This window comes from Gossypium hirsutum, chromosome A05 (genome assembly GCF_007990345.1).
Source record: "Gossypium hirsutum isolate 1008001.06 chromosome A05, Gossypium_hirsutum_v2.1, whole genome shotgun sequence".
Taxonomy (NCBI): Eukaryota; Viridiplantae; Streptophyta; class Magnoliopsida; order Malvales; family Malvaceae; genus Gossypium; species Gossypium hirsutum.
Window position 1 is genome coordinate 5,356,535 of NC_053428.1, and position 24,973 is coordinate 5,381,507.

General features: G+C 34.2%; 6 protein-coding genes and 1 pseudogene across 7 annotated transcripts; 4 read left to right on the forward strand and 3 right to left on the reverse strand.

The window, feature by feature from the left end:
• The first annotated feature begins 528 nt into the window (after positions 1–528).
• Positions 529–2,691, forward strand: LOC107958938 (shikimate O-hydroxycinnamoyltransferase-like; annotated as a pseudogene).
• A 241-nt stretch (positions 2,692–2,932) lies between these two features.
• On the reverse strand, positions 2,933–4,291 carry LOC107958937 (F-box protein SKIP1). The gene is made up of 2 exons (XM_016894855.2): positions 3,742–4,291; positions 2,933–3,659 (listed from the first exon to the last, which is right to left on the reverse strand). Exons 1-2 carry the CDS (start codon positions 4,104–4,106, stop codon positions 3,086–3,088), a joined length of 939 nt encoding a protein of 312 aa, XP_016750344.1. The 5' UTR covers positions 4,107–4,291; the 3' UTR covers positions 2,933–3,085.
• A 1,475-nt stretch (positions 4,292–5,766) lies between these two features.
• On the forward strand, positions 5,767–7,509 carry LOC121229539 (shikimate O-hydroxycinnamoyltransferase). Its single transcript, XM_041114139.1, has 3 exons — positions 5,767–5,788; positions 6,184–6,437; positions 6,752–7,509. The coding sequence occupies exons 1-3, from the start codon at positions 5,767–5,769 to the stop codon at positions 7,313–7,315; spliced, it is 840 nt and encodes a 279-aa protein (XP_040970073.1). The 3' UTR covers positions 7,316–7,509.
• A 1,473-nt stretch (positions 7,510–8,982) lies between these two features.
• LOC107958941 (UPF0057 membrane protein At4g30660) lies at positions 8,983–9,586 on the reverse strand. The gene is made up of 2 exons (XM_016894856.2): positions 9,392–9,586; positions 8,983–9,302 (listed from the first exon to the last, which is right to left on the reverse strand). The coding sequence occupies exons 1-2, from the start codon at positions 9,479–9,481 to the stop codon at positions 9,165–9,167; spliced, it is 228 nt and encodes a 75-aa protein (XP_016750345.1). The 5' UTR covers positions 9,482–9,586; the 3' UTR covers positions 8,983–9,164.
• Positions 9,587–14,637: 5,051 nt separating this feature from the next.
• Positions 14,638–17,336, reverse strand: LOC107958942 (uncharacterized). 2 transcript variants are annotated; one of them, XM_016894857.2, is made up of 4 exons: positions 16,094–17,336; positions 15,616–15,686; positions 15,134–15,527; positions 14,638–15,050 (listed from the first exon to the last, which is right to left on the reverse strand). In XM_016894857.2, exons 1-4 carry the CDS (start codon positions 16,220–16,222, stop codon positions 14,856–14,858), a joined length of 789 nt encoding a protein of 262 aa, XP_016750346.2. In that variant the 5' UTR covers positions 16,223–17,336; the 3' UTR covers positions 14,638–14,855. The 2 variants fall into 2 exon arrangements, with proteins under 2 accessions (XP_016750346.2, XP_040968903.1); XM_041112969.1 differs by having other exon boundaries at positions 15,616–15,705; positions 16,094–17,308.
• A 1,234-nt stretch (positions 17,337–18,570) lies between these two features.
• LOC107958943 (nucleoid-associated protein At2g24020, chloroplastic) lies at positions 18,571–21,974 on the forward strand. Its single transcript, XM_016894859.2, has 7 exons — positions 18,571–18,890; positions 19,282–19,436; positions 20,451–20,551; positions 20,634–20,673; positions 20,997–21,068; positions 21,307–21,363; positions 21,447–21,974. The coding sequence occupies exons 1-7, from the start codon at positions 18,803–18,805 to the stop codon at positions 21,525–21,527; spliced, it is 594 nt and encodes a 197-aa protein (XP_016750348.2). The 5' UTR covers positions 18,571–18,802; the 3' UTR covers positions 21,528–21,974.
• A 727-nt stretch (positions 21,975–22,701) lies between these two features.
• On the forward strand, positions 22,702–23,694 carry LOC107960822 (early nodulin-like protein 1). The gene is made up of 2 exons (XM_016897095.2): positions 22,702–22,964; positions 23,155–23,694. Exons 1-2 carry the CDS (start codon positions 22,784–22,786, stop codon positions 23,529–23,531), a joined length of 558 nt encoding a protein of 185 aa, XP_016752584.2. The 5' UTR covers positions 22,702–22,783; the 3' UTR covers positions 23,532–23,694.
• Positions 23,695–24,973: the final 1,279 nt, after the last annotated feature.

Genomic DNA, 24,973 nt, shown 5'->3' on the forward strand with positions numbered 1-24,973 from the left:
ATTAATTAGGTCTTTGACAAATTTTCTCATATTAGAATTTTAATTTCCTTTTTGGATTTGATTGATCCTTAACTGTTGTCAATCCTCAGGGACCTAAGACAAACGAGGTTTGTTTTTTAAGATAGCTGATAGAATGGGCCAGTGAACTAATGACATGTGTATTTTTAAATTATTTAGGTTCATTTTTCTTATTCTAAGTTAAATTAAAATAACTGGGTGATTGAAAGAGACAAGTAAATAGTAATTATGAAGATGATAATATGAGAGAATATTTGGACATGTATTTCAACTGAAACCGCCATAGAAATAACCGGGAATGATGACGGCTATGACATCATAGCTGATAACTGGTTTCCCGATTTAAAACGAATTCCCGGCGTCATACTGAGGGTTCAGTTGAAGCTTTTTTCCTTTTTTAACTTCAATTTTAAACCAAATTCTAAAGGAGGAGGTCGGAACCATTTTTCTCTTTATATGAATGGTTTTAAAAAATTATTATTTTGTGTGATTATCTTACTGGTCCATTTTGTTAGCTATTTTAAAAATAACCGCAGTTTGTGTGACATTGATAACAACAATTATTACCTTGAAGCCATAAAAGAAACATTAGCAGACAGATGTCGCCCATCCGCTGCCTCCCAACAGAGAAAATAACCTAGCCTTTGCTTACGATAGATGGATGCTTTCTGTCTTTCCCTTCTGTCGGTTTTTCCTTTTTATACACATGTTTTTCGTCAACAGAACCAAAACCCATATCTCCAAATTATGATTGATTTTTAAGAGATAGTATCAGGAACAGGTTTGCCTCTTACTTGAACATCATATCATCATATTTTGAGATATTTGAAGAGATGGATGTTACTGTAAAGGGATCCAGCATGATACGCCCTTCTCAAGATACTCCTAAAGAAAGGCAATGGATTTCAAATCTGGACATGGTGATAACAACATACCATGTACCTTTGCTTTTTTTCTACAAACCAAATGGTTCCTCTGATTTCTTTAAGCCTCAAGTGCTTAAGGAGGCTTTAAGCAAGACTCTTGTGCCATTCTATCCTATGGCTGGGAGGTTGGGACTTGATGAAAATGGTAGGCTCGAGATATTATGCAACACAGAGGGTGTTCTGTGGGTAGAACTGAAACTACATCGGCCATGGATGATCTTGAAGGTTTTACTCCCAGCTCAAAACTGCGGAAACTGGTTCCCACGGTTGATTACTCTGCAGATATCAGTTCTTATCCGCTTGTTATGGCCCAGGTAAGTGAATGAGTGAATGAAAAACTATTATCGTATTATAGATGACAACTATTAGTTGTAGTAGGAGATCAAGGATAAGCTCAGAAAAAACTCAAACAGCCTGATGATAATTAATAAAGTTAAAGCACAAGAAAAACTATCGGCTAAGAAGTTAATATATTTTGCTTCAAAAAGGTTATTTGTGTGTGTATTATGCTATATAGGCAATTGGAAACTGGAAAGCTTAAAAGCTTTATTGTTGTGTGTATACATATGGCGCTGTGCAACTAAAGCTCGGGGCCTCTCATATGATCAACCAACCAAGTTATACATGCCAACTAATGGACGCCTCAGACTACATCCTCCCCTCCCATCAAGGTACGTGGGCAATGCAATGTTCACGGCTTCATTAATTGCTCTATCTGGAAATCTCCAATCAGAATCGTTTGTAAATACCCTAGAGCGAGTTCATGGAACATTGAGAAGGATGGACAATGAGTATCTAAGATCAGCTCTTGACTACCTAGAAACACTGCCAGATATAACAGCTGCCAGGAGAGCACCAGACACTTTCCAGTGCCCAAACCTAAATATCATCAATTGGATACGACTGTCTATACACGATGCAGATTTTGGATGGGGTCGACCAATATACATGGGTCCAGCAAACATTGTCCATGAAGGAAAAATATACCTACTACCAAGTCCAACCGATGATGGGAGCTTGTCACTGGTAGCATGCCTACAAACTGCTCATATAAAACTCTTCGAGAAACATCTATACGAAGGCTTGATGTCATTTGACAAAATAAAAGCTCGATATTAGTTGTTTGTTCTCTCTATCAATATTTGTTGTTTCTTTTTCTTTAACTAAAACTTTTTGTTTGAATCCTGTTTATTTGAAATTTACCACCTAAGCTGGCCTGGCGGATGTTGATGGAAGCCGATAAATTATGGGGTTAGGACTTTGTTGGGGAAGTGATGTTCCACAGGCACATGTCTATGAGTGTTCACCACATTCATCGTATACGATGGAAAATTCTTCTGTGTTTTCTCTTGTGGGAAAGATGGCTGTATAGAAACTCTATGATATTTGATGAAGGAAGGAGGGAATTCAATATGGCCACAACAGTTTTATCTAGGAATATTTTCCTACCAAACTTTCTAGGTGTGACATGAAAAGTTGGAAACCAACCCCTAGAAGGGTGGTATAATTAAATATGGACGGGTCTTTTATTGGTAATCCAGGTAGGGGAGTAGCAGTAGTTATAATACGATATGATTAGGGGGCCTGGGTATTCATAATCGTCCACCGGTCTGTATTGAGCCTGTTTTGAAGGCTGTGATGCTCATGCCTGTGGGATCATTTTGTACCGTACCTTTGTTTAATTATGTTATGTTCCGCTTTCTGACTTTTTTTTTAAAAAAAAAGAAAGAAAGAAAGAATTTTACCACCTGGATTCCCCATCTCTAATTTGAAGCACTGCGTATCATCCTAACCTAGCTAGATATATTTCATATACTAAACAATTTAACTTTAACCTTCTGTGGATAATGCATTGACAAACTCAAGCCTTGAGAAGAAAAACAACTTCTAACAAATGAACCCAGAAAACAGTGACAATTCCAAACAGGCTCATTTGCTATGTTCTTTTTACTGTTTCAGACGTAAACAATGGAGGAAGGAGAAATTAGTAATAGGAAAACAAGTGCTATATTAACACAAATTGAGCAAAAAGAAAACCAATCCATCATACAAGCAGACATAAATATATGATTGATAACATCTTAACACGCAAATAGTAAAGCCAAGGAACATAAATCAGGTTCCTGTTTTTTTTCCTTCTCCTAGATTCGAAAAACATCAGTTTGAAACCTCTCATCATACAACCTCCAATGCCCATATCTCTCAGTGTGAAAAACTGACCTGGGTATATAGAAATTTGGCTTCTTCACTTCCTTCAAATCCTTCAGATTTGATGTCGCGTTCAGAATGTCCCGACTGGTTAAGTTAGCACATCCAGACAGATCAAGATGCTCCAGTTGCGAACACCCTTCACAAATGGAACCTAATCCTTTAGCTGACAATTTCGAGAATCTGATTTCAAGATGTTCCAATTGAGGCATAAATTTCGCAATAACAGCAGCCTCTGTATCTCCATCTTGCGGACAAGCATTTAGATACTCATCTGGAACAATTCCCACGTGTTGCGATGGGTCCAACCAATTCATCAAATTCCGTTTTAGGATCTTCAAATTGGGACAATTCCGACCAATTAACGATAAAGATTCGTGTGAGATTTCGTAGCAGTAACTGATGTCGAGCTGTTTAAGGTTCCGACAATGATACGCTATTTGAGCCATCGACGCATCGGTCACGCGAGGAGAGCTTTTTATGGAAAGAACTTGGAGATTTGGACACCTTGAAAACAAAATTGAAAATCAGTTATGGAAATTTGAGGAAAAAAATGTAAAACTGGGATACGGCGTCGCAGATGAAATACCTTTGAGCGGCGAAATTGAGAGAGAGATCGGAGCAGTGACGGGTAAGGATCTGGGTTAGGTTACCGTTGCTCCAGGTGATGACCGATCGGAGCATGGAGTCGATTCGTCTTTCGAATTCGGGGGTCCACCAGCGGGTTGACTCGGAGGAGGAATCGAAGCGAGTTTCGAGATCGAAGACGGAGTTGAGAGAGGGATCCTTGCAGGCGTTGAGCCATGGTTTGCAGACAAACATAGGACCGGTCCATCGCTGCTCGAAAGTGAATCGGGAAAGGATGTTGAGGAGGCACTCGTGGGTTAACTCGGCCCAATCGGAGATGAGTACAGACTCAGCATCAGTTTCCCCGGTTCCTTCTTTGCACTCCATGTTAGAAAACGATCCTTTTGGGAAGCAGCAACTATTGTTTCCCTCTGCTGTAAAAACTATAATTCGCGAACTTGTGGATAACGAATCGGATAAAATAGTAATTTATGGGAAAAGCGTTAGATCGCTTTTGCTTTATTTTTTCTAATATAAATTATTTTGATTTTCTTTCCAATAATCCAAACTCTAAAAATTTATTAGTTCTTTTTCCATATAAAGGAAATTTTAATACTTTCATTCCCGTCCCATAAACATTTATCTTTTAATAACCTCAACAATTATGTATTTTGTTTAAATTATTAAGCTTTTCAAAATTAAACATTTTAATAATTTTTTTATTACTTGTCATTAGATGAGTGACGAAAAACTGATGTAGATCAATAAAGTGTCCAGGTCAATTTTCCATCACAGTGAATAAAATATTTAATTTTGAAAAGTTAAACCACTAAATCAAAAATATTAATAGTCAAGTGACCAAAATAAAACTAAAGACATTTGAGGTGCAAATTGTTAACTCAGAGATTGAGAAATTGACGCATATCTTTAAGTTATACTTAAAAGGCTTAAACAATAAAATGATACCTAAACTGTACGGGTTTCCTCAATTGCTATCTAAACTTTTTTGGTCTGAATTGATACCTAAACTATTAAATCGTCACTTATTTTAATCCAACTGTTAGTCCCGTTAAAAAAAATAGTCAATCACAACTTGTAGACTTTTATTTATTTTACAGCAATTTTTAATATAATAGTGTTAATTTTATCATGTTTTCTTATATTTTCTTCCCATCAAATAATTTTTACCAATTTTTTTTACATTTTCTTATCAACCGAACACAAAAAAAAAATTGATTGTTTCCTTGTACAAAGCTTCCACCATTTTATTATAGGTTTAATGATAAATTTGGCCACTAAGGTTCACATGTTTTACTGAAATGGTCTTAATTGTATTTTTTAGTCTTTTTTGACTATCCACTTTTGATTTTTTTTTCAAACTACATTTTCTAATAGATTTAATGAATAAATTCACTAGATTTAATGAATAAATTCAATATTTCAATCTCTCTTTTCTTTAAAAAGATTTCAATCTTTCACATGTTTGTTTATTGAGAAATTTTTCTATTGGGTTAAATTTTTTTAGATAATTATATTTATTTTCTTTAAATTAAGAGTTATTTTTTTAATTTAATGTATTATTTATTTATTTTTCACATGTAATTATCTTATTGAGTTATTTAAATAATAAATTACATCTTATTAAAAAAATTCCACACATAAAATTCTATATCTATTTTAACAAAATATGTAAACGTTACTAACTAAATTTATCATTAAACCTTTTATCATATTCTAACTCCAACTGCTTTTATCATCTTCAAGCATAGTGTTATTTTTTTCTTCACAAATTCCAAGATTTATAATGCTACTAAATTTGTTTATAGGTCTAAAAATCGGTTCAAAGTAGATCTATTTCCAGAAAAATAATTTCCCCAAGCCTATTTTTTTTTCAAATCGATCAGAGTTAAAATAATTTTTAGGCCGTGAGATTTTTTGAGAAAAATTTGCATTACCGTTCTAAATTAAAAACATAAAAAAAATTAAATTATGGTACCATAAAAAAAAATTAACCATGGATTACAAATTTAATTATGGTAAACTAACCATGGATTACAAATTCAATTATGGTACTATAACTTACAAAACAATTTATCATTTCGTTTTCATTTGAGTGGCATTTTTTTTAAAATTCAAACATCTTTTGCTCAATCTGTCCTATTCATTCACAGATTTGTTTTTATTTTCAGACAGCGAGAAATGAATTTTCATTTAAATCTATCCATTTTCTTCAAAACTTCTTCATTAGTTCATTTTCTGAGAGAGCAAAGGTAAGATCAGAAACTGGTGTGCATCAGATCAGAGTTCGAGATGGAGGTTACTGTAAAGGGATCCAACATGATATTCCCTGCTCAACATACTCCAAAAGTAACACATTGGATTTCTAATTTGGACATGGTGCAGGCAACATTTCATGTCCCTTTGCTCTTCTTCTACAAACCATATGGTTCACCTCAACCCTAAGTGCTTAAGGAGGCTTTGAGCAAGACTCTGGTGCCATTCTATCCAATGGCTGGGAGGTTGGGATGTGATGAAAATGGTAGATTCCAGATAACATGCAACGCAGAGGGAGTCCTGTGGATAGAAGCTGAAACTTCATCGGTAATCGACGATCTTGCCGGTTTTACTCCCTGCTCCCAACTGCAGAAACTAGTTCCCGCACTTGATTGCTCTGGAGATACCACTTCTTACCCGCTTTTTATGGCCCAGGTTCGTGAATGAGAGACTAGAAAACTATTATCTTACCATATATAATAACTGTTAAACCATCCTTAACACTATGCTCTCAGCTAAGAGAAAAGGTTAGTTGTTTGTATGTTTTGCTAGTTAACTAGTTTCAGATGCGGTGGAGTCTGTCTTGGAGTTACAACTCTCCACACTGTGTGTGATGGCACAACTGTCCTTCATTTCATAAATAGTTGGTCTGAAATGGCAAGAGGCTTGTCCCAAATTAGCATGCCACCACTTATTGACCGAACCCTTCTCCGAGCAAGAGTGCCACCAACCCCTAGATTTCACCATCTTGAATATAATCCACCTCCTTCCTTACTTGGCCTAATAATCCTACACCCTTGTCTGTATCTGTTTTTAAGATCACACAAAATCAACTTAATATCCTAAAAGCCAAGTCACGGGAATATGAAAACAAAACCAACTACAGCATCTACACCATTCTAGCTGCATACATATGGCGCTGTGCAACGAAAGCTCGGGGCCTCTCATATGATCAACCAACCAGGTTACTGATGCCAACTAATGGACGCCCCAGACTACATCCTCCCCTCCCGTCAAGCTACCTGGGCAATGTAATTTTCATGGCTTCACCAATTGCTCTATCTGGAAACCTCCAACCAGAGCCGTTTGTAAATACCCTAGGGCGAGTACATGGAGCATTGGCAAGGATGGACAATGAGTATCTAAGATCAGTTATTGACTACCTAGAAACACTGCCAGGGGAAAACCAGAAACTTACCAATGTCCAAGCCTATTTATCAACAAATGGAGTCGACTGCCTTTGCATGATGCTGATTTTGGCTGGGGTCGTCCATTATACACGGGACCAGCAAACGTTGTCAGTGAAGGAAAAATATTCCTAATACCAATTACAACTGATGATGGGAGCTTGTCATAGGTAGCATGCCTACAGACCCCTCATATGAAACCCTTCGAGGAACATCTATACCAAGGCTTGATGTCATTTGATAACAAAAAGGCTCGATATTAGTTGTTCTTACTCTCTATCAATAGTCTGTTTCCTCTAACTAAACACATTTGTTGTTTATTAAATATTACCACCTAAATTCCCTATTCTCTAATTTGAAGCACTGCATGTCATCCTAGGCTAGCTAGACATATTTTTGTTTGAATCCTTCGCACTCCATGTTAGAACGTTTGGTAAGTAGATGTTTTTGATGTGTGGAAAATTTAGTCATTTGATTAAATTTTCTCTTGAAATGCGTAACCAATATTGGATTGCTTGAGGTTCAATTCACTGTCACATATAAATTTATGTTGCTTCAACTTTGACATTCGTATCTAACATTTATTTAGATACATGTACTAAGGCATGGCTCAAATACATGGAAAAAACTTCAAAAAACTGAACATATCCATATTAAACATTTGCCTGTATACAACATTCACATCCACTTACGTGTTCCATAACCTTTTTTTGTTCACTCATAATTTCATACCAACAACAACTCAATTCCTGATAGGACATATCCATTGTTCACCTTCACCATACGTGGTTCCAACAGACTTTACCTTATAGGACACGAAATAAGGGAGTTGCAGTTCGCACAGTATCCAACACTATATTCAGGACCAGAAATTCAGCAAAGATAGTATACCAGCAAAGCATCAAGATAATGCCGATAGCAGCTATCACTGTTTTCCCTATTAATTACCATCTACTTTTCAGCATCTCTCTGATGCAAATTTTGAATCAAAAGGAGGCTAATTGCAATAAACAAGGGTTCAGACAGTGATAAATTGTTACATCATAAGAGGGATGAGCCAATGCAAACAAATGACTGAAACAAAGATGAAGACGGTAGTTGTAACCGTATCTGACAAAATTGACAAAGTGTCAATAGGTGACAACAATAAGAAGATAAAGTTCGTTTATACGGCTGAAAAAGGAACATAATGTAGCTAACTCAACCAATCAAAAGAGTAGAAAATGAGAATTTAATTGTGGATGGGCATTCAGAAAGAGGTAAGTAGATTCTAAAAGCTTAATATGAAACTAAACTTCAAGAGCCTTGCCTTCTTGGATTACATATCTACTTCAGCCTAGTTTTCTCGAATATTTGCAGCAATTCTGCTCACAGTTCACAGAGGACACACATAACAAGGAAAATAAAGCTCAAAGGTGAGATATGAGGAAGAAGCAGATTGACAACTTCGAGTTTGCAAGTTCAGCCAAGTTCCCACCATTTCAAAAATTACACGAAAATAAGAATTTAGGACATTCTACATACCTCTGTCACATGTATCAATTCAAAGGAAAAACAGTCCCATGTTTCAAATGGCAGCTTGTGACATAATACAAAGTACTTCTACTTCTAAGTGACAAATCTAAAACAACAGCAGAACAATAACTACGTTTAGACAGGGTTTGAGTTCATGATCCTAATCTCCCATATCTCCTCATTCTAACAACAATACCATAATTCAACTTCTGGTTATGCAGTCGATCAAATATTTCATCACGTTTCTACATGCATAATTTCACATATAAAAATGAACTCACTTTAAGTTAAAATCAAACATTTGTCTGAAATCCAAACAAGATCAAAGAAACATTACAAATTTACAATCGCACAATGTCAAGATCAATTAAAGAGTAGAAGCACATCAATATCGAGTTCAATTAAAAACAAATGCAAACAGTTTCAGGATCACCACTTTACAGAAAAAGAGAGAGATCATAAAAGAGAACTAAGCAGAGTAATAAAGTGGACGCCTGTACTCGTCGAAGTACTCATCACGATCCACAAAAACAATAGCGTAGAGAGCATAAATAATCCCAGGAACGTAACCCAGAATAGTTAACAGCACACAAATCCAGAACTCAACCTGAAAAAAACAACCAAACCCAGAATTCATTAGAACAAAACATGAAAACCTCAACTCAGAGAGATGTAGAAGATAAAATATCGACTCACGCTGCAACAACCGTGCCTGAAGCAAACTCCCAAAGGAGGGATCAAAATCGCGATCAAAAGTTCACACAGAATTTCGCAGCGACTAGGCATGTTGTTGTTGATGTGAAGATTAGAAAGTGGGTCAACTAACAAACCAGAAATAAAGGTGTCCAAGACTTTTTGAGATTCGGTTTTCTTAATGGACAAAAAAACAAGAGAGGAAATTTCAAGGGAAAAAAAAGGAACTTATTAGATCTAAACCGTTCATTTTAGTCAATATAGTTAAATAAACGATCATGATTACCCCAAAGTGTGATCACGTGCTGACCCACATTTGGTTGGACGTATTAAAATTATTGAATTGATATTTGATACGTTATCTATAGTCCATAAGACCTAAATGCCCAAAATAGAAGGAGATTTTTTATTTCTTCTTAAGGGTAAAATACGGCAGATTTTTGTTTCCTGCATCACCATATGCCATTGATCATGTGGTGACCAAGGAAAGCAAATGAGAAGCTTCTTTATAGTTAAATCCATCTCCTCTTCTAAATTGATTGTCAAAACTCAAAACCTACTCTCCAAGACTTGTTTTGAGCCGTCTGAAAATCGTTGTTTGGTTAGAAGTTGGTGTTTTGCTGAAATCCCAAATTTAATAAGGTAAAGGTAAGAGGCCAAGGCTTATTAATTGCTTAGATACCAAGGATTTAGAGTGAAAATGCCATTAGTTCAACATTAAAACTATAGAGTAAGGCGCCATGGAATGATTGATAGAAACTAACATTCTTTGTAGAAAAACAATGTGATACTGGAGGGTCCATGAATTGGGACTTGGAAATAGTCATTCAAGCTCCCATATTTTTTGTGACATTCGAGCTAATATCACCTTACACTTACTGTAATGACTCAAATTTTACTGTTACCGAAAAGTATATTTTCGGGTCTCTGTTTCTGAAAAACGGATTCGTAAATATTTATTAAAAAAATTTACGAAGTAAAATGAGTGGTTAATTAGAGTTTAATTAAGTGAATTTAATTTAATTAAGAGTAATTAAGTAAAAGGACCAAATTAAATAAAGTGTGAAAGTTTAATTGTAGATTAAAAGAAAATAAAGAGGACCAAAATTATGTCATTTGTCCTAAGTGAGGCGACAAATGCATAAAAATCAAAGATTTTTATGCATAAATATGTATATTAAATTATTATTATTATTTATTATGGTTTTACATTTAATATTTATTAATGTTATTTTTATTAAATTGATATTTATTATGAAATAAATTACAAGTTGACAAATGTATGGTAATAAAATATACATGTGTAATTCAATTATATAATTACTTATAATATAAGAATTATTACAGTAAAGTAAACGAAATAAAGAAACAAAAGAAAAAGAAAGGAGATCAAGAACAGCGAGCAGGGACGAAATAAGGGAAGGAAAGAAGGAAAAGAAAGGAAAGAAAGAAAAAGGGAAAATTTGGGGTTTGATGCTTGAAGCTTAAATAGGTAAGTTAATTTAGCCCTTTTTACTTAATTTTTATGTTTTAGAAACTTTAGAACAAGGTTTTGATGAAGTTAAGTTGATATATTGTAAGATAGTTGATTATAAGACATTGTTCTTGTTGAACACAAAGATGAACTAAGGGCTAAATTGATAGAAATTCAAGTTAGAAATGAAATAAGGATTGAATTGTAAAGTGATTCATAAGTTTTATGCTTTAAGGACTAAATTGAAAGAATTTTGAAATTATGGTTTTATGATGAAGAATAGATAATTATGTCTAAGTTTGGTTAAAAATTGAGTAGAAATAAAGTATGAATTAAGATAGAAAAGTAAGTGAATTTAGTTAGGATTAAATTGAAATTAAAGTAGAAAATCAACATTTTGCATTAAGACTGTTTGGGACAGCAGCAGTAGTTTAAGTTTGAAAAATCACCAAAAATTATAGAAATTGAATTATAGGATGAATAAAATATATAATTAAAGCTTATTAAGTCTAATTTCTTATAAAAGAAACGGTGTAAGCAATTGAATTGTATATTATGAGATATAATGAGTTTAGTGAGACAAGGTCAGAATGAATTCGGGTTCCCCTATTCTGACTTTGGAAAATCACCAAAAATTGGAGAAAAATAATTAGAGGCTTAAAGTTATATGTTTAGAATCCATAATGAGTCTATTTTTAGGAGAAATCAATGGAATATTATCTGAGTTTTGTACTGTGAGATAATTAATTTTTAGTGAAAAAGGGTCAGAACTGTCAGACAGCAGAACAGTGGTGAATTTAAAGAATAAAATGTACTTAATGGCTAAATGAAAAATTCTGAAAATTTTATGATATGAAGATTTGTGAGTCTAGTTTCAGGAGAAATTAGCAGATCTTAATTTAGAATTCTATAATTTAAAATATAAATTAGTAATGTATTAATGATTATGAATTGTATTAATTTTGTACTCAATGTGGTACCGGAAATCTCGGCTAAGAAAGGACAAGACAAAGTCAACGGGAGTTAGCTCGGAAATTACGGTTTGTATTTCTATAATCCGAACTTAATACTTAAATTGTTGGATTTATTATTTAATATATATATGTAGTAGGTGTTTTGAGATGATTATTTGAATTGGATTGAATATTGATTATATTGAATTAATTTATGAATATATGTGAATGTTTGAATTGAAATGAATATTGATGTGGAAATTGAATAATAAATATTTGTTATATTGGAAAATATATGAAGTTGGAAGTGTGATGAAATTGATAGAAAATTGTGATTATTGTGAAATTGAATATTTATTAGTGAAAAGTGAATGGAATTATATTGAATTGAAAAAATATATAGTTAATTAATTAAAATATGAATTAATTGGAAACTGAAAAGTGAATTAAATACCCTATTAACTAGTCGGGCTAGTCGAATATAGTTGGCATGCCATAGGATATGAAAGAGTACGGGTTTTTGCCGGCTTACTGATCAGGCACTTATGTGCCGACTACTGTTACTGTTCCGGATTTGTTCCGATGAGGTACTCTGTGTACCGTACTGCTACTGTTACTGTTACTGTTACTGTTCTGGCTTCAGCCGATGAGGCACTATGTGCCGTACTGGTGTGTTGGTTGGATTCGTGTATCCGTCTAAGTCCGAGTCGTGTTAATAGGGGTAAATAAAGGTATAAAATAACTGATTATTACTGAATAATTTACTGTTACCGGATAATTGACTGTTACTGGATATTAAACTGTTACTAAATAATTGAATATTACTGAATAATTGATCATTACTGAATAATTGATTGTCACTGAATGAATTACTGTTACTGAATAACTTAATTGTTACTGAATATCTGATTTTACTGAATAATTGACTGTTACTGGATAACCGATCAATTGATCGATACTGAATAACTGGTTATTATTGAATAATTGATTGTTACCGAATAATTGACTATTATTGAATAAATAATTGTTCTGAGTGTTAATGAGCATTACTGATTGATTAATTGCTATTGAAAAATAATAAATGATTTGAAATTTAAAGTAGACCAAAACATTGGTTGGAAAGTGAATGTTTGAATTCTCATTGAGTTTGAATAGTTCAATATATAAAAATTAATATGTTTTATAATTGTTTAAGTGTTCAGATTATAGAAATACCACTGAGTGTATACTCAGCGTACGGTTTGTTTCCGTGCGCAGGTTAAGTTAAGGCTAGACTGTTGAATCAGCATCCCAGGCCAATCCCGAATTCAATGAGGTAAAGTATGTTGAGTATTGGTAATGGCATGTACCTAGGATGTTTTATGAGAGTTATTTAGGTTGTAGAAGTATTGATGAAATGAGTAAATTATGGTTGGCAACGGTATATAATATGAATTTTGAAATTTACTAAAAATTCGTAGTAATTCTAAATTAGTCCCGAATTGAATTTACTGTTCATATTGGACCGCGAGGGCCCATTAAATGGACGACATCTTAAAACTAGGATGAGTGTGAATATTTATTTTAATTAATAACTGGAATTGGACTATACTAACTGATAATGTCTCGTAACCCTATTCTGGCGACGGTATACGGTTAGGGACGTTACACTTACTGTATAATTATGTGTTTGCATTTGCTTTAGGACCCACACTAAGCCTTTGATATCATGTGCCAAGATCATCTTCCATTGCTTAGCAAACGAAACTTAAGGAACAAAATTTGGAACCTTTCAACAATCATTTACATCACAAATAATTGCAAGACATGAAACTTGCTTCTCGATTACTCCCACGGACCAAAGCGGAGCAGAGCAACAACCATGAGTCATGAATAATATGATGCGAGTAAGCTACATTTTCAGTAAGCATGTATCTAATTCCCAAGTAGCAATTATTATATTTATCTTTATAAATCCAACAGTTGCAACTATATTTTCTTTACATAAGAGATAAAAAGATAAAAGTAAGAACACGGAGCAATTAAGAAAAAAAGGAGGGGGGGAGAAGGGCACAATCAAAGTATAGTGTCAAGCAAGTAGGTGTAACCGTTGAGTTCTATGGCAGCAAACTCAATGGAGTGAGTTATAGTGATCCTGCTACTGTGAAAAAAGATGCTAGACGTGCTCAATTGGCTGAAATTTTTGAATTAGATCGTGCTACTTTAAAATCTGATGGTGTTTTTTTGTAACAGTCCAAGGGTTGGTTTACTTTTGTGCATGTTTCGTTTGCCTTGCTTTTATTCTTCAGACACATTTGGCATGTTGCTAGAACCCTGTTAAAAGATGTTTTTGCCGGTATTGATCCAGATTTGGATGCTCAAGTGGAATTTGAAGCATTCCAAAAACTTGGAGATCCAACTACAAGAAAACAAATAGTCTGATGCAAGATTGCTTTGTTATTTTTCGTTTCTACTTTTATTTGTGATTTGTCATAGGCTATTGAAAAAAATCTTGATTTAAATCTCTGCTTTTTCTTTGATTCTTGTTCTTTCTTTATTTTATTTGGGAGATGATTCCAGATAAACATGTACGAAAATAAACAGGTACGAAAGCTATAATTGTAAATCACGATCAAATTTATGGAAACATTGGTTTATACATTTCTCTTAGTATCTAGTCTAGTGATAATTTTTTCACTATCCTTTTTCGAGAACCACCTAAAATTCTAACTAAAAAAATGAAATGATTTTTCATTATCTCAATTGAAGTATTATTACTTCAATTAGTCCCCATGTTCCTGGAATGGATCTCTTTAAGTAAACCAATAAACCAGATATAGAGATGGCGACTAAGGTTGCTGTTTCCATTATTATATAATTTCAAGATCACAACGAGTCTATAATAAGATTGTTTTTCTTTACATACGAGAGAAAAAGACAGAACATGGAGCAATTAAGAAAAAAGGGGGGGGGGCGTGGGAGGGAGGGAGGCAAGCTAAACTGACTATTATTCCGAATCCCTCAAACTAATCAGTGAGCACCTCTATAACGGGCAAGAGAGTTAAGCCCTCAATGCCACCTGATCTTGCCATGAGATCTTTCTTTTTCCTGTTCTGTTTGGCCCATTTCCAGTGTTCCTGCAGGCTGATATTTTAGCATCATGGTGCTGCTCATCACTTCCGATTCTGGTTGAACTTCTTTTAAATTCCTCAATTCTCACTGAATTAGTTAGAGCTTCTAGTTCTTCTTCCTCTCTCTGCATTGAATGAGATGTCAGGGAGATTATCTCATGATAAAAAGATTATAGCATGCAAATTTTTATGATAATAACAGATTTACCGAAATCTGGTTTAGGTCAAAAATCGGTTTTATGCTTTGAGCAGTGGCCTCTTTTCCACCATAAAGCCTATCCCTCTGGTTCAAGTCGAGAACCGAAACAGAACTTCGCAAAGTAACTTCCACCTTTCCCCTGGAAATTTTCTTCTGCTTCCGGTTTACGTCCAACATAAGGGCAGGATGAGTGAAACAGGTTCCCTTTACACCATTTGTCTTTCCCTTTTGGTTCAGATGAAAAGCCATAGCTCGGTTCGACGAAGTACCCTTTCCAGTGGATTTCTTTGCTTTCATATTTGATTTGCTTCTAATCACCATATCCTGTGGTTGCAAAAAATGTCGTTCTGCTGGGGGTTTTGATTGGTTTTGCATCAGGAACTTGTGCCTCCTTTTCAAAAACCTAACAACAAAAATGTTGAATCTTTATCAATAATAATGATTCTAAAATTATGAAAATCCCACAAATTTATGGAAGAACATGATCATACTTGACTTCTGCCAACAGGGTCAATCTTTGTTCTTTCATCATCTGCAATTTCTTCCTCATGAACTCTGTTTCCTGAAGGAACATAAAGCAACTAAATATTCGTTAAGAGTATGGTGGGGGCTTATGGATTGGTAAGTTCTTAACGTGCCATAGTTGATTAGATACAAAGGTAGATAAGTGTTGAATAGCAAGATGGGAAATATTAACAAACAAACATCCAGAACTTCTTATTTCCTCCATCTTTTATTTGATCAAAAACAGAAACAAAGGCATTCGACGAAACGCAAAGAGGAATAAAATGCCACTATACAAAACACAAAACATAAATCCAAACAACGGTGTGCTCTTCTTATCGCCAACCAAAGATTGAAGATAAGAACATAAATCAAGAAAACCCAGAAGATTAACAAACATCGAGATTTAATGAAATTTGACAGGAAATAACTCAAAATCTAAACAATCCGCTAAAAAGTTATTACCTTGTGCAAGTCCTCAATATCTTCCATATGAATTGGATACCTGAACGTAGCTCTTTGGTCATCATACATATCATATGGAGAATAAGCCATGACGGCTGCAGCAGCAGCAACCCCTTTAATCTTCTTCATATTTTAGGTCACAAAGAAAAAAACCCCAAAGGCCAAAACAAGGAAATATGGAGGAAGAGGGAGACAAAGGGGGAGAAAGTAGAGTATTTATCGATAAGTCAAGGGAAAGTTATAGAGGAAGGTTCTGGTCTCCCTGTTTACCCTGTGAAAACTCTGACCGAAACAATGAAAACCCAAAGAAGCCCGAATAACTCGGGGAAAAAAAACAATTGTTTGTTTTGAGGATTGAGAAAGAGATGAAGATGGGATTTTTGGGGCGGATTTTCAGAAGGGTATTTCCGGTAAACAGAGAGAGTTTTGTGATTGGGGGACATCTGAAGATAACTTATCTTCTCTTGCTTTCACCGTTCTCTCTCTATCTATTCTTTCCTTTCTTTTTTGTTTTCCTTGTACATAAATTTTGGTCCAGCTGGGCCATTGAAGAAGAAAGAGAGAGTGGGTGGTTTTGATGGGGGTGCGTGGAGTTCCCATGTTTTTCCCTTGAGTAGACAGAGAAAGGAAAGCAAGTTCTTTTCCTTTTTTTTTTTCTTCTAGAGAGAGAAAGATGTAGGCTTTGTAAAAAAAAGGGGGGGTTCTGAAAAAGGCAAGAGGATAAAACAGGACGATGCTGTTTTCTTGTGTGTTGTTATTGTAGCTGGTACGTGCCTGGCTGGTGTTTCACTTGTTTGCCTTTGGCTTGTGGTCTTATCAGTAACTATAGTTTCCGTGGGAAAAAAACCCTTTAACCTTGCAAGTCCCCCATCTGGTTTCAAGCTAGGAACTCCTTTGCTAGACAACCTGTATGAATGGATAGGATCAAACATGAGTTGCAGGCTGTCTAGTTTTTCTGCTATTCAATTCCCCATATTAGGTTAAACTAGTAATATCAGACACCCAATTTGAATAAAACTCATCATCCATATATCTACAGATTTACCCACCTAACCTAACCTAACCTAACCCTGTAAGGATACCAACCTATCTTATTAGCCATCAGCCTCATCACAACTAGCAGAAAATTCATGCTGGAAAGTGGAAACGAACAAAGTTGGTGACTTAGGATCCCGACCCTATTTCCAAAATTTTCTCTACTATGATGTAGCTTGGTTGACATTGATGATTTCCAAATCTGATAAACTTAAAATCGTCATTTAAGTTCCCTTTTTTCATAGAAATGAAAGAGGGTATCTTGGTAAAACAAGCTTCATTTCATATAAAGGTATGACTAGTACCCACCATTAGTGAATAGCTGATGGCATGGTGAAAAAATAAAATAGGAAAAAAGCGGGTTTGTGGGGGTACTCTCTTGAAGTTTGTTTCCCTTCTGTAATAGCACTGTCGGTGACCGGTTCTTACTGTTTGTTCATTTTAAATGTGAGAGTGCAGTGAACAATATCATATAGTCATATTTAACTCTTGTCTCTTTGTCTTTCTCATTTCATCTACATTAATCATTGATTCCCTGCATAATATGGACATGTGAGAGTGAAATGGAACAAATTTCCATAAAATTCTTCCATTTGGGAAGTTTTTTTCCCTTGAAGGTTAAGCTTGATACCCCATCTGTCAATGAAATAAAATATATGAGCTTATCACTTATGGCATTGGCTCTCCATCATCATCACTGTTCGGTGGCAACCTAATTTCTTTAATAGAGAGTTCTGGTGCCTTTTTTTATTTATTTTTAGTTCAGTTTTGAGTAAGGCCTTTTCCATGTGAAACAAACCCACTTTCCAATATGTCAAAAGTAAACAAGTGGATAACCAAAAACCTTGAAAATAATGTGCTTATGTTTCTCTTATTGGCTCAACTGTTTAAGCTGATTTATTGCTTTCCTTTATTGAACTGTTCAAAGCACTAGGCTCGTAAGCAGGCACTTTTCAAACCCGTCTTTTTGTTTTCGGCTACAATCAAGTACCAGCAACTTTGCTTATGAGCAAGTGGACCATTCATGAAGTGACAGAAGCAGAAGCGAAGGGGTCACTTCCACAATTGACGACTTGTAGTGATTATTACTGTTATTACTGTTTACAAATTAGAACAGAACCATGACGATTTTGTTTGAACTTTTTCTGTACTTTGGAACAAGTAGGAGCTCAAACTGACAGCAAACATTGAAAAAAATGCTAAAGGCAAATGACTGAAAAAAGCTTGTACGAAGTGCATTAACAGGTACTTATAACATGAATGTATGAACTTCTTTATTATACTAACTCATAGTTCAAGTGATTGAATATTTTAAGTCGAATCAACATGTGATACAGAAACCAGACTTTGAAGTAGAAACCATGTAATAGGCCCAAGAAACAAATTGGGCCTGACAATCACAATAACATTCTTATAGAAAATTTTCCATTTTCCAGTGTTGAATTATGAGCCTTTTTCTTTAACTTGAACAAATTTTCCTTTCATTCTTGCTTCCACGTTCCACCTAGCAAAACGAGTAACATATCCCAGACAGGACAATGTGTCGTCCTCTTATTGGTCCTCTTGGAATCACCTGTAAAAAACCACCTTATCTTGTGAGATCTCTCACTTTCAATCTGTAGAAATATTTGATTTTTTTATAAAATTTCTGGGTGAAGAGAAACTGCAAACGCAATGGCTTCAACAGGTGCCGTGACTGCTCAAATATCAAATCTACATGGAGCCACTAATTGGAAGAAGGCCATCCATTCACCCTCCCTTGGTAACTTTCTTTCTCTCTGTCTGTGTTTAGTTGATGAGAAAATAGAGAATCGACCATGCGAAGTTTTGATTTTGTTTTGTGGGTTTGTTTTTGTGGTTGTTTTTAGAAGAGATGGAGTGTCAGCATGGCTGAAATAATTGTATTGGTTCTCATTTGATAGGTTTTATTTTAATAGTAAGGTATGGACTTTGAATTCCCCTTTTCAGTTTTTATTAAGTAGAATCAGAAATTTCCCAGTAACCAAACTGAGGATTGTTTGCTTTTTCTGTGTGCTTTTCTTTTATTCTTCTCTATTTTGCAGTGGGTGTTTATCTTTATTAGTTTCCTCCAATATATGATCTTAAAGAGTGGGTTGTATCTTGTAATTTGTTTTTCTGTCGATGCTTTTCAGGTAACTTTAATTTGAATTCAAATCTAGCTTGTAAGCAGCTTTTATCATCGACATTTCGTCGAAAAACTGGGCATAATTATAAGTCTCTCCGTGTGTATGGGCTGTTTGGAGGAAAAAAGGAAAATGGTGACGAGGGTGATGGTGCACCTTCCAAGGTCAGTTATGGTAACCTTGGCATCTAGTTCAAGTGCATGATTTTTTCAACTGTTCTTCATAAATGGCTGCATTGATCTTTCGCATTAGTAGGATCTAGCATGGAGTGTAGATTATGGGGATATTAGCCTCTTTATTATATTTTTATAATCGATTCCCATTGTTTAGACTCGTAGCTAATACCAATGGTCGTAGCCTTATCTAGGATTGAAAATGATGATTCAAGTTATACCTTTGATTGTTATACATGTTTTACTTGTTTCCATTAGCAATTCATGAGAAAGTGAAACATCTATTGGAGGAGTTTGGTATTGGTGGTTGGGTAGATCATAGTGGAGCACTGTACCTGGTCTTTGTTGTATCATATTATATGCTCCATGTCAAAATAAGCTATATTTTCGCTCCATGACCATGCATTGGATGCATGTTTATTCTATGCCTTTGTTTGTTCTCCATATTTAAGGTGGCAAGCACTGAAGGAGTTTCTGCTTATGCATAGGCCACTCATGCATCAATCCATAAGTGAAGCAAATGTATTGAGGTGGTTTGCAAAACTGTCGTAGCAAGTATCTGGGTGAAATCATATTATCTACTCTGTGTGAAATGTGATTTTACTGAACTGCTGGATGTCGGGCTAGAAGGCCTGGCATAAATCACCATTTTGATGGTATTCCTAGTCAATTATATGCTAGCGAAGTTTATCTTGTGGTTCTTTTTCACTTTATTACTCCTATATATCATACATGGAGAGAGAGGGAATTGAGACAGCCACTGTGCTTGTGTGACTCCACTCCTCTGTCTTGTCACTATATTTAAAAAACTTTGTTTCAACGTACTGAAATTGATTGACTGCTCGAGTCATGTGACCGAGCATTATTATGCTTAACTTGATTACCACACAAGCTTAATCATCTTTGACAATTGCACATGATAGTTAGAGCACTGAAGTCTGCACGATTATTGACTGTCTCTCCCTCCTAAACTAATGCTGCTGTCCTACTGAATTGATTTTATAGGCAGGAATTTTCGGAAATATGCAAAATCTCTATGAGACGGTGAAGAAAGCACAAATGGTTGTCCAGGTTGAGGCTGTGAAGGTGCAAAAAGAACTAGCTGCGTATGGATCTTTCATTACCCTCTTAGTATCTGAACTTTAGCTTCTGTTCATGATTTCCATTCGGGTTTATTCTTTATTGCAGAGCAGAATTTGATGGCTATTGTGAAGGTGAGCTGATAAAGGTAGGTTATTAGAAATCTCTCTCTCACTATCTCTCTCTCTAGTTCTGGTAGTGTCTTTAGCTGATAAACGTGGTGATTTATTTTTATGTTCCAATTTCCTTTACAACTTTCAGTTCCACATGATAACTTCCCATTTTTTTTTGCTTCAATTGCATTCATTCAGTTGTTTAGTAACAATATAAAAGATGCCTTGCATGAAGAATGGTTCTGACGTTTCATTTAGCTTTCACTTTGTCTTATGAACTTTTACTTGTTCTTGTCTCAACACCGTATCTTTCTATTGTATTTTACAGATATTCTGACTGAAAATATTACTTTTTCAGGCAACATTATCTGGAAACCAGCAGCCTATACGCATAGAGATTACTGAGGCAGCAATGGAACTTGGTGCAGAAGTAAGTAGCAATTATTAAACTATTTTCCACCAGATTATTTTAGATGACTCGTGCATTATAGCCATATCTTAGTGAGCATTTTCGAAACTTCCACTTGGTTTAAGTTGGATCCCAATAATGTCCCATGTTAGGATGCGAGTATTAAGGCATTCAGAAGAATTTAAAACTTGTTGTGTGCAGTTTTCCTTGATTCTCGTATCGACGTGCTAATTTATTTTCTGAAACTTCATACGTGCAGAAGCTATCATTTTTAGTTAATGAAGCATACAAGGATGCACATCAAAAGAGTGTCCAGGTGATAATCTCATAATTTCAAGAGGTAAAACCTTTTTCACAATCAAATCTACTTATGCTTTTCTTTTTGTCCATTTGTCTCAGGCCATGAAAGAAAGGATGAGCGATCTTGCGCAAAGCTTAGGAATGCCACAAGGTCTTGGTGAGGGATTAAAGCAACAATGATCTCCCAACTGGTCCCCGATGGGAGCTTAGCAAGGGATTAAACGATGGTCAAATCTCCACCAGTCAACACCTGGATGAGCTTTCAATTTTTGTATACAAATCAATGCAGAAAATGCTCATATATATGCTTTTTACCATGAAACTGCGTTGTGGTTTTAGTTTTCTGATGGAACTCACACTTTTTATTCTAAAATGCCTTGATGACTTAAAAATATCTGTTCAACTTCAAGGTCGTATTGCACATTCCAAAATGGAAATATGATGGTACAGTGCATGCATCCTTCCATGGATTTGTAAGTTTAAACAGTATGTTACTTAACAATATGCTAAGTAGAAACACTATATATGTTACTTGAAACCCTAGGTCCAATGTATCAAAAATGCTATGTTGCATAACAATGTCGAATGTTTACAGAACTTATAAAGATGCAATTTGTACTTGTTCCACTGATGTTATTTTTGACATTAAATCAACCACTACTTTCACTAACGTGTGTGTCAAATTTTAATAGCTGCAAATACTGAATTAAGAATGTACAAATTTTTGTGAATTTGCTAAATTCCAAATAAGTTAAATAGCTAAATAAGCTTGCATTTAAACTGTTTTTCCAAAAATATAACTGTCAATACATGTTCAAATTCATCGAATATCGAACATGTATAGTGTTAGTGATAACAATGTAGTCTTTTCATGTTCGTATCAGTCGTTTCTTTTTGTAACATTGTATATAGTAATTTATTTTGTATTTTAATTATTTTTATATTCTTCTTATAGCGTAATCTTCGTAATTATTGTGCCCCGACTTGAATTAAAGTCCAATTATAAAAGGAAAATAACTGGACATGCATGTGCACAACTCTGAATATTAACAGAAACAAAAGTTATAACTAAACGTACCATACTCCTTTTGTTTCATAATTGCCGACTTCTGCATTATATTGGGAAAAAAAATCAATGTTATGCTGCTATTTCTACAAACGTCTAAGAATCAATCGTATCGCGGAGATTACGATAAACCCAAATGGTTCCTTGCTTGAAACTTCACAATGAGAACATTTTGAGGAAATTTCAGTTTCAATGAACTCTGCAAGTATGGGCTCACACGTGTCCTCCATTTAATGCTTCAGACGCATGTTGCAAATAGAACCCGACCACTATTTAAGTTGCCGAGGAGCCTTAGAGCTACAGGGATCAACTGTACGTAGTACAACTAATATACTATTTGATTTGCTCTTTGCGTCTTAGGTTTTCGGCAATGGCGTTTTTGAGAACTTTGGTTTGGTTTTCAGCGTTGGCTTTTGTGTTGTTTAGGGTAGGTGAAGGCAAGGATATTCTAGTTGGAGGCAGTGAAGATGCATGGAAAATCCCAAAGAACGCCTCGGATTCTTTGGATCAGTGGGCTAGGAAACACCGCTTCAAAGTTGGCGATTTCCTCAGTAATATCTCATACATACAACCACATTCTTCATATTATATGGTTTTTTTTTTTTCATTTTTCTTTTTGTCGAGTGAAAATCCATCTTGGTTTTCATTTACCAAGCACGAGGTATTACTCTAGCATAAATATAATTATTATTCTTATAGTCTCATTTTTTATTTTGTGTGGTGTACTTCTCTTTTACGTAGATTTCAAGTACAATGGCAAGGCCGATTCAGTGCTTCAAGTGACAGAGAAGAACTACGAAAGCTGCAACACATCAAAACCAATCAAGGAATACAAAAACGGTAACAACACTACGGTGAAACTGAATAAATCGGGTCCATTTTACTTCATCAGTGGAGCTGATGGCCATTGTCAGAAGGGACAGAAGCTTGAAGTTACTGTCATATCTGAAAAACATCGGCATCATGATAATCCCCCTGCTTTCTCTCCAAAACCAGCAATTGCTCCGGCGCCTGAACCAGCCAAAACTAGCCCCAACAAGGCACTTGCATACAAGGATGGCACCTTCTTGGCTCTAACGTCTTTGCTAGGGTTAGCTTTTGCTTTTACTTCCGTTTGATAGAAAGATGGAAGACAGATATGAATAGGATAGTTATAGTAGTAATTAATTAGTTAATTATCATCTGTTTTGTAGGATTTATTGGATTATTATTATGGGATTGTATTTGGCGTGGGTTTTCTACTTGGTTGAAGAATAACATTTCCTTATTTTATTAATGAGCAAAATAAAATAATATTAGGGTACTCATAAATCGATATTTTTAAATAGTTTGACTTTATTTAATAAGATGTTGAAAAAATTCAATGAAAATTAATATACATTTAATAACCACGAAAAACGACTACAGAAAAATTTTCTAAAAAAAATGTATAAAATGATAAATACTCTTAATAGATAATAGAATGATTTTTATTTTATTTTATTTAATTATATTCTAAATTTAATTTTAAATTATATATCAAATAAATTTTATAACTTAAATTTAACACTTAGGGTGTATTTGATAGATTATAGAAATTTTTTATTGAAATTGAAATTTTTCAACATTTAATATTTTAAATGTGTTTGATAATCATTTTAATTTTTTACTTGATATAAAATTTTCAACAAAAATTTGTTGAATAAGATAAATAAGTAGATAGTAGAAAATATTGAGCTGATTTTATTTTATTAAAAATTAAAAAAATCATTTCTTAAAAAATGAAATATCCAAATATCCATATGTATTTTTATTTAAAATTATCCAAAATAATATAAAATATTATATTAATAATATTAAATTTAATTTTTTTAAAAAAATCAATATTTATATTTACTAATTTATCAAACAATTTTTTAATATAAATTTAATATTTATAAAATTTAACAAGAAAATTTCAATTTAGTATAAATTAATATTATTTTCATAAAGTTTCAGTTACAAAAACAATATATTAATTTATAACATTTCATTTTATTTAAATAACAGGCATTTAATATTTCTTATGAAAAAAAGAGGATATTTTTTAGCACAAAAATCAATCACATGGAAGAAATGAAGGCGCAGAGAAAACAATGAACTCTATCCATCTAATTTTTACCGTAAAAAGTTGAAACTTGAAAATTCAACTGTCTTTTTTGCTAGAAACTATGGAGAATTGTCTTAACGGCTTGCCATCCTTGTCGAAATATATATTGTTTATTTTTCAGATTATAAAGAGAAGTCGTTGAAGGTCGAACTTAAAGTCGATTAAATGGATTATTTAAATGTCATCAATAAAATAATAATCTTTTTATATAAAAAGAAGATTTATATATATCCATAAAAATACGTAAAAAGGTAAAAGGATTTATATAGCAAACCGGTAAATTTGACACATGCCTGAAAACCAAAGGCTTATGCCCCCATAACTTGTGGTAATACTTCAACGTGCTCACTTTGCCACCCTCATGTTTCCCTTTAAATTTCCCCATATCCAGAAGAGAAAGGAAACAATCATGAAAACAAGTAAAAAAAAAAA

Bases quoted from the DNA above. Each gene is read 5' to 3' on its own strand.
- LOC107958937 (XM_016894855.2), bottom strand. From the start codon at position 4,106: ATGGAGTGCAAAGAAGGAACCGGGGAAACTGATGCTGAGTCTGTACTC. The intron at 3,660-3,741 runs GTATTTCATCTG...TTTGTTTTCAAG, and splicing joins CTCAATTTCGCCGCTCAAAG to GTGTCCAAATCTCCAAGTTC.
- LOC121229539 (XM_041114139.1), top strand. From the start codon at position 5,767: ATGGATTACAAATTCAATTATG. The intron at 5,789-6,183 runs GTACTATAACTT...CTCAACCCTAAG, and splicing joins GGATTACAAATTCAATTATG to TGCTTAAGGAGGCTTTGAGC. The intron at 6,438-6,751 runs TGAGAGACTAGA...TCTTGAATATAA, and splicing joins TTATGGCCCAGGTTCGTGAA to TCCACCTCCTTCCTTACTTG.
- LOC107958941 (XM_016894856.2), bottom strand. From the start codon at position 9,481: ATGCCTAGTCGCTGCGAAATTCTGTGTGAACTTTTGATCGCGATTTTG. The intron at 9,303-9,391 runs GTGAGTCGATAT...TGTTTTTTTCAG, and splicing joins TCAGGCACGGTTGTTGCAGC to GTTGAGTTCTGGATTTGTGT.
- LOC107958942 (XM_016894857.2), bottom strand. From the start codon at position 16,222: ATGAAGAAGATTAAAGGGGTTGCTGCTGCTGCAGCCGTCATGGCTTAT. The intron at 15,528-15,615 runs GTATGATCATGT...TTTTGTTGTTAG, and splicing joins ACCCTGTTGGCAGAAGTCAA to GTTTTTGAAAAGGAGGCACA. The intron at 15,051-15,133 runs GTAAATCTGTTA...CATTCAATGCAG, and splicing joins TTGACCTAAACCAGATTTCG to AGAGAGGAAGAAGAACTAGA.
- LOC107958943 (XM_016894859.2), top strand. From the start codon at position 18,803: ATGGCTTCAACAGGTGCCGTGACTGCTCAAATATCAAATCTACATGGA. The intron at 20,552-20,633 runs GTATGGATCTTT...TCTTTATTGCAG, and splicing joins GTGCAAAAAGAACTAGCTGC to AGCAGAATTTGATGGCTATT. The intron at 20,674-20,996 runs GTAGGTTATTAG...TTACTTTTTCAG, and splicing joins GTGAAGGTGAGCTGATAAAG to GCAACATTATCTGGAAACCA.
- LOC107960822 (XM_016897095.2), top strand. From the start codon at position 22,784: ATGGCGTTTTTGAGAACTTTGGTTTGGTTTTCAGCGTTGGCTTTTGTG. The intron at 22,965-23,154 runs GTAATATCTCAT...TCTTTTACGTAG, and splicing joins CAAAGTTGGCGATTTCCTCA to ATTTCAAGTACAATGGCAAG.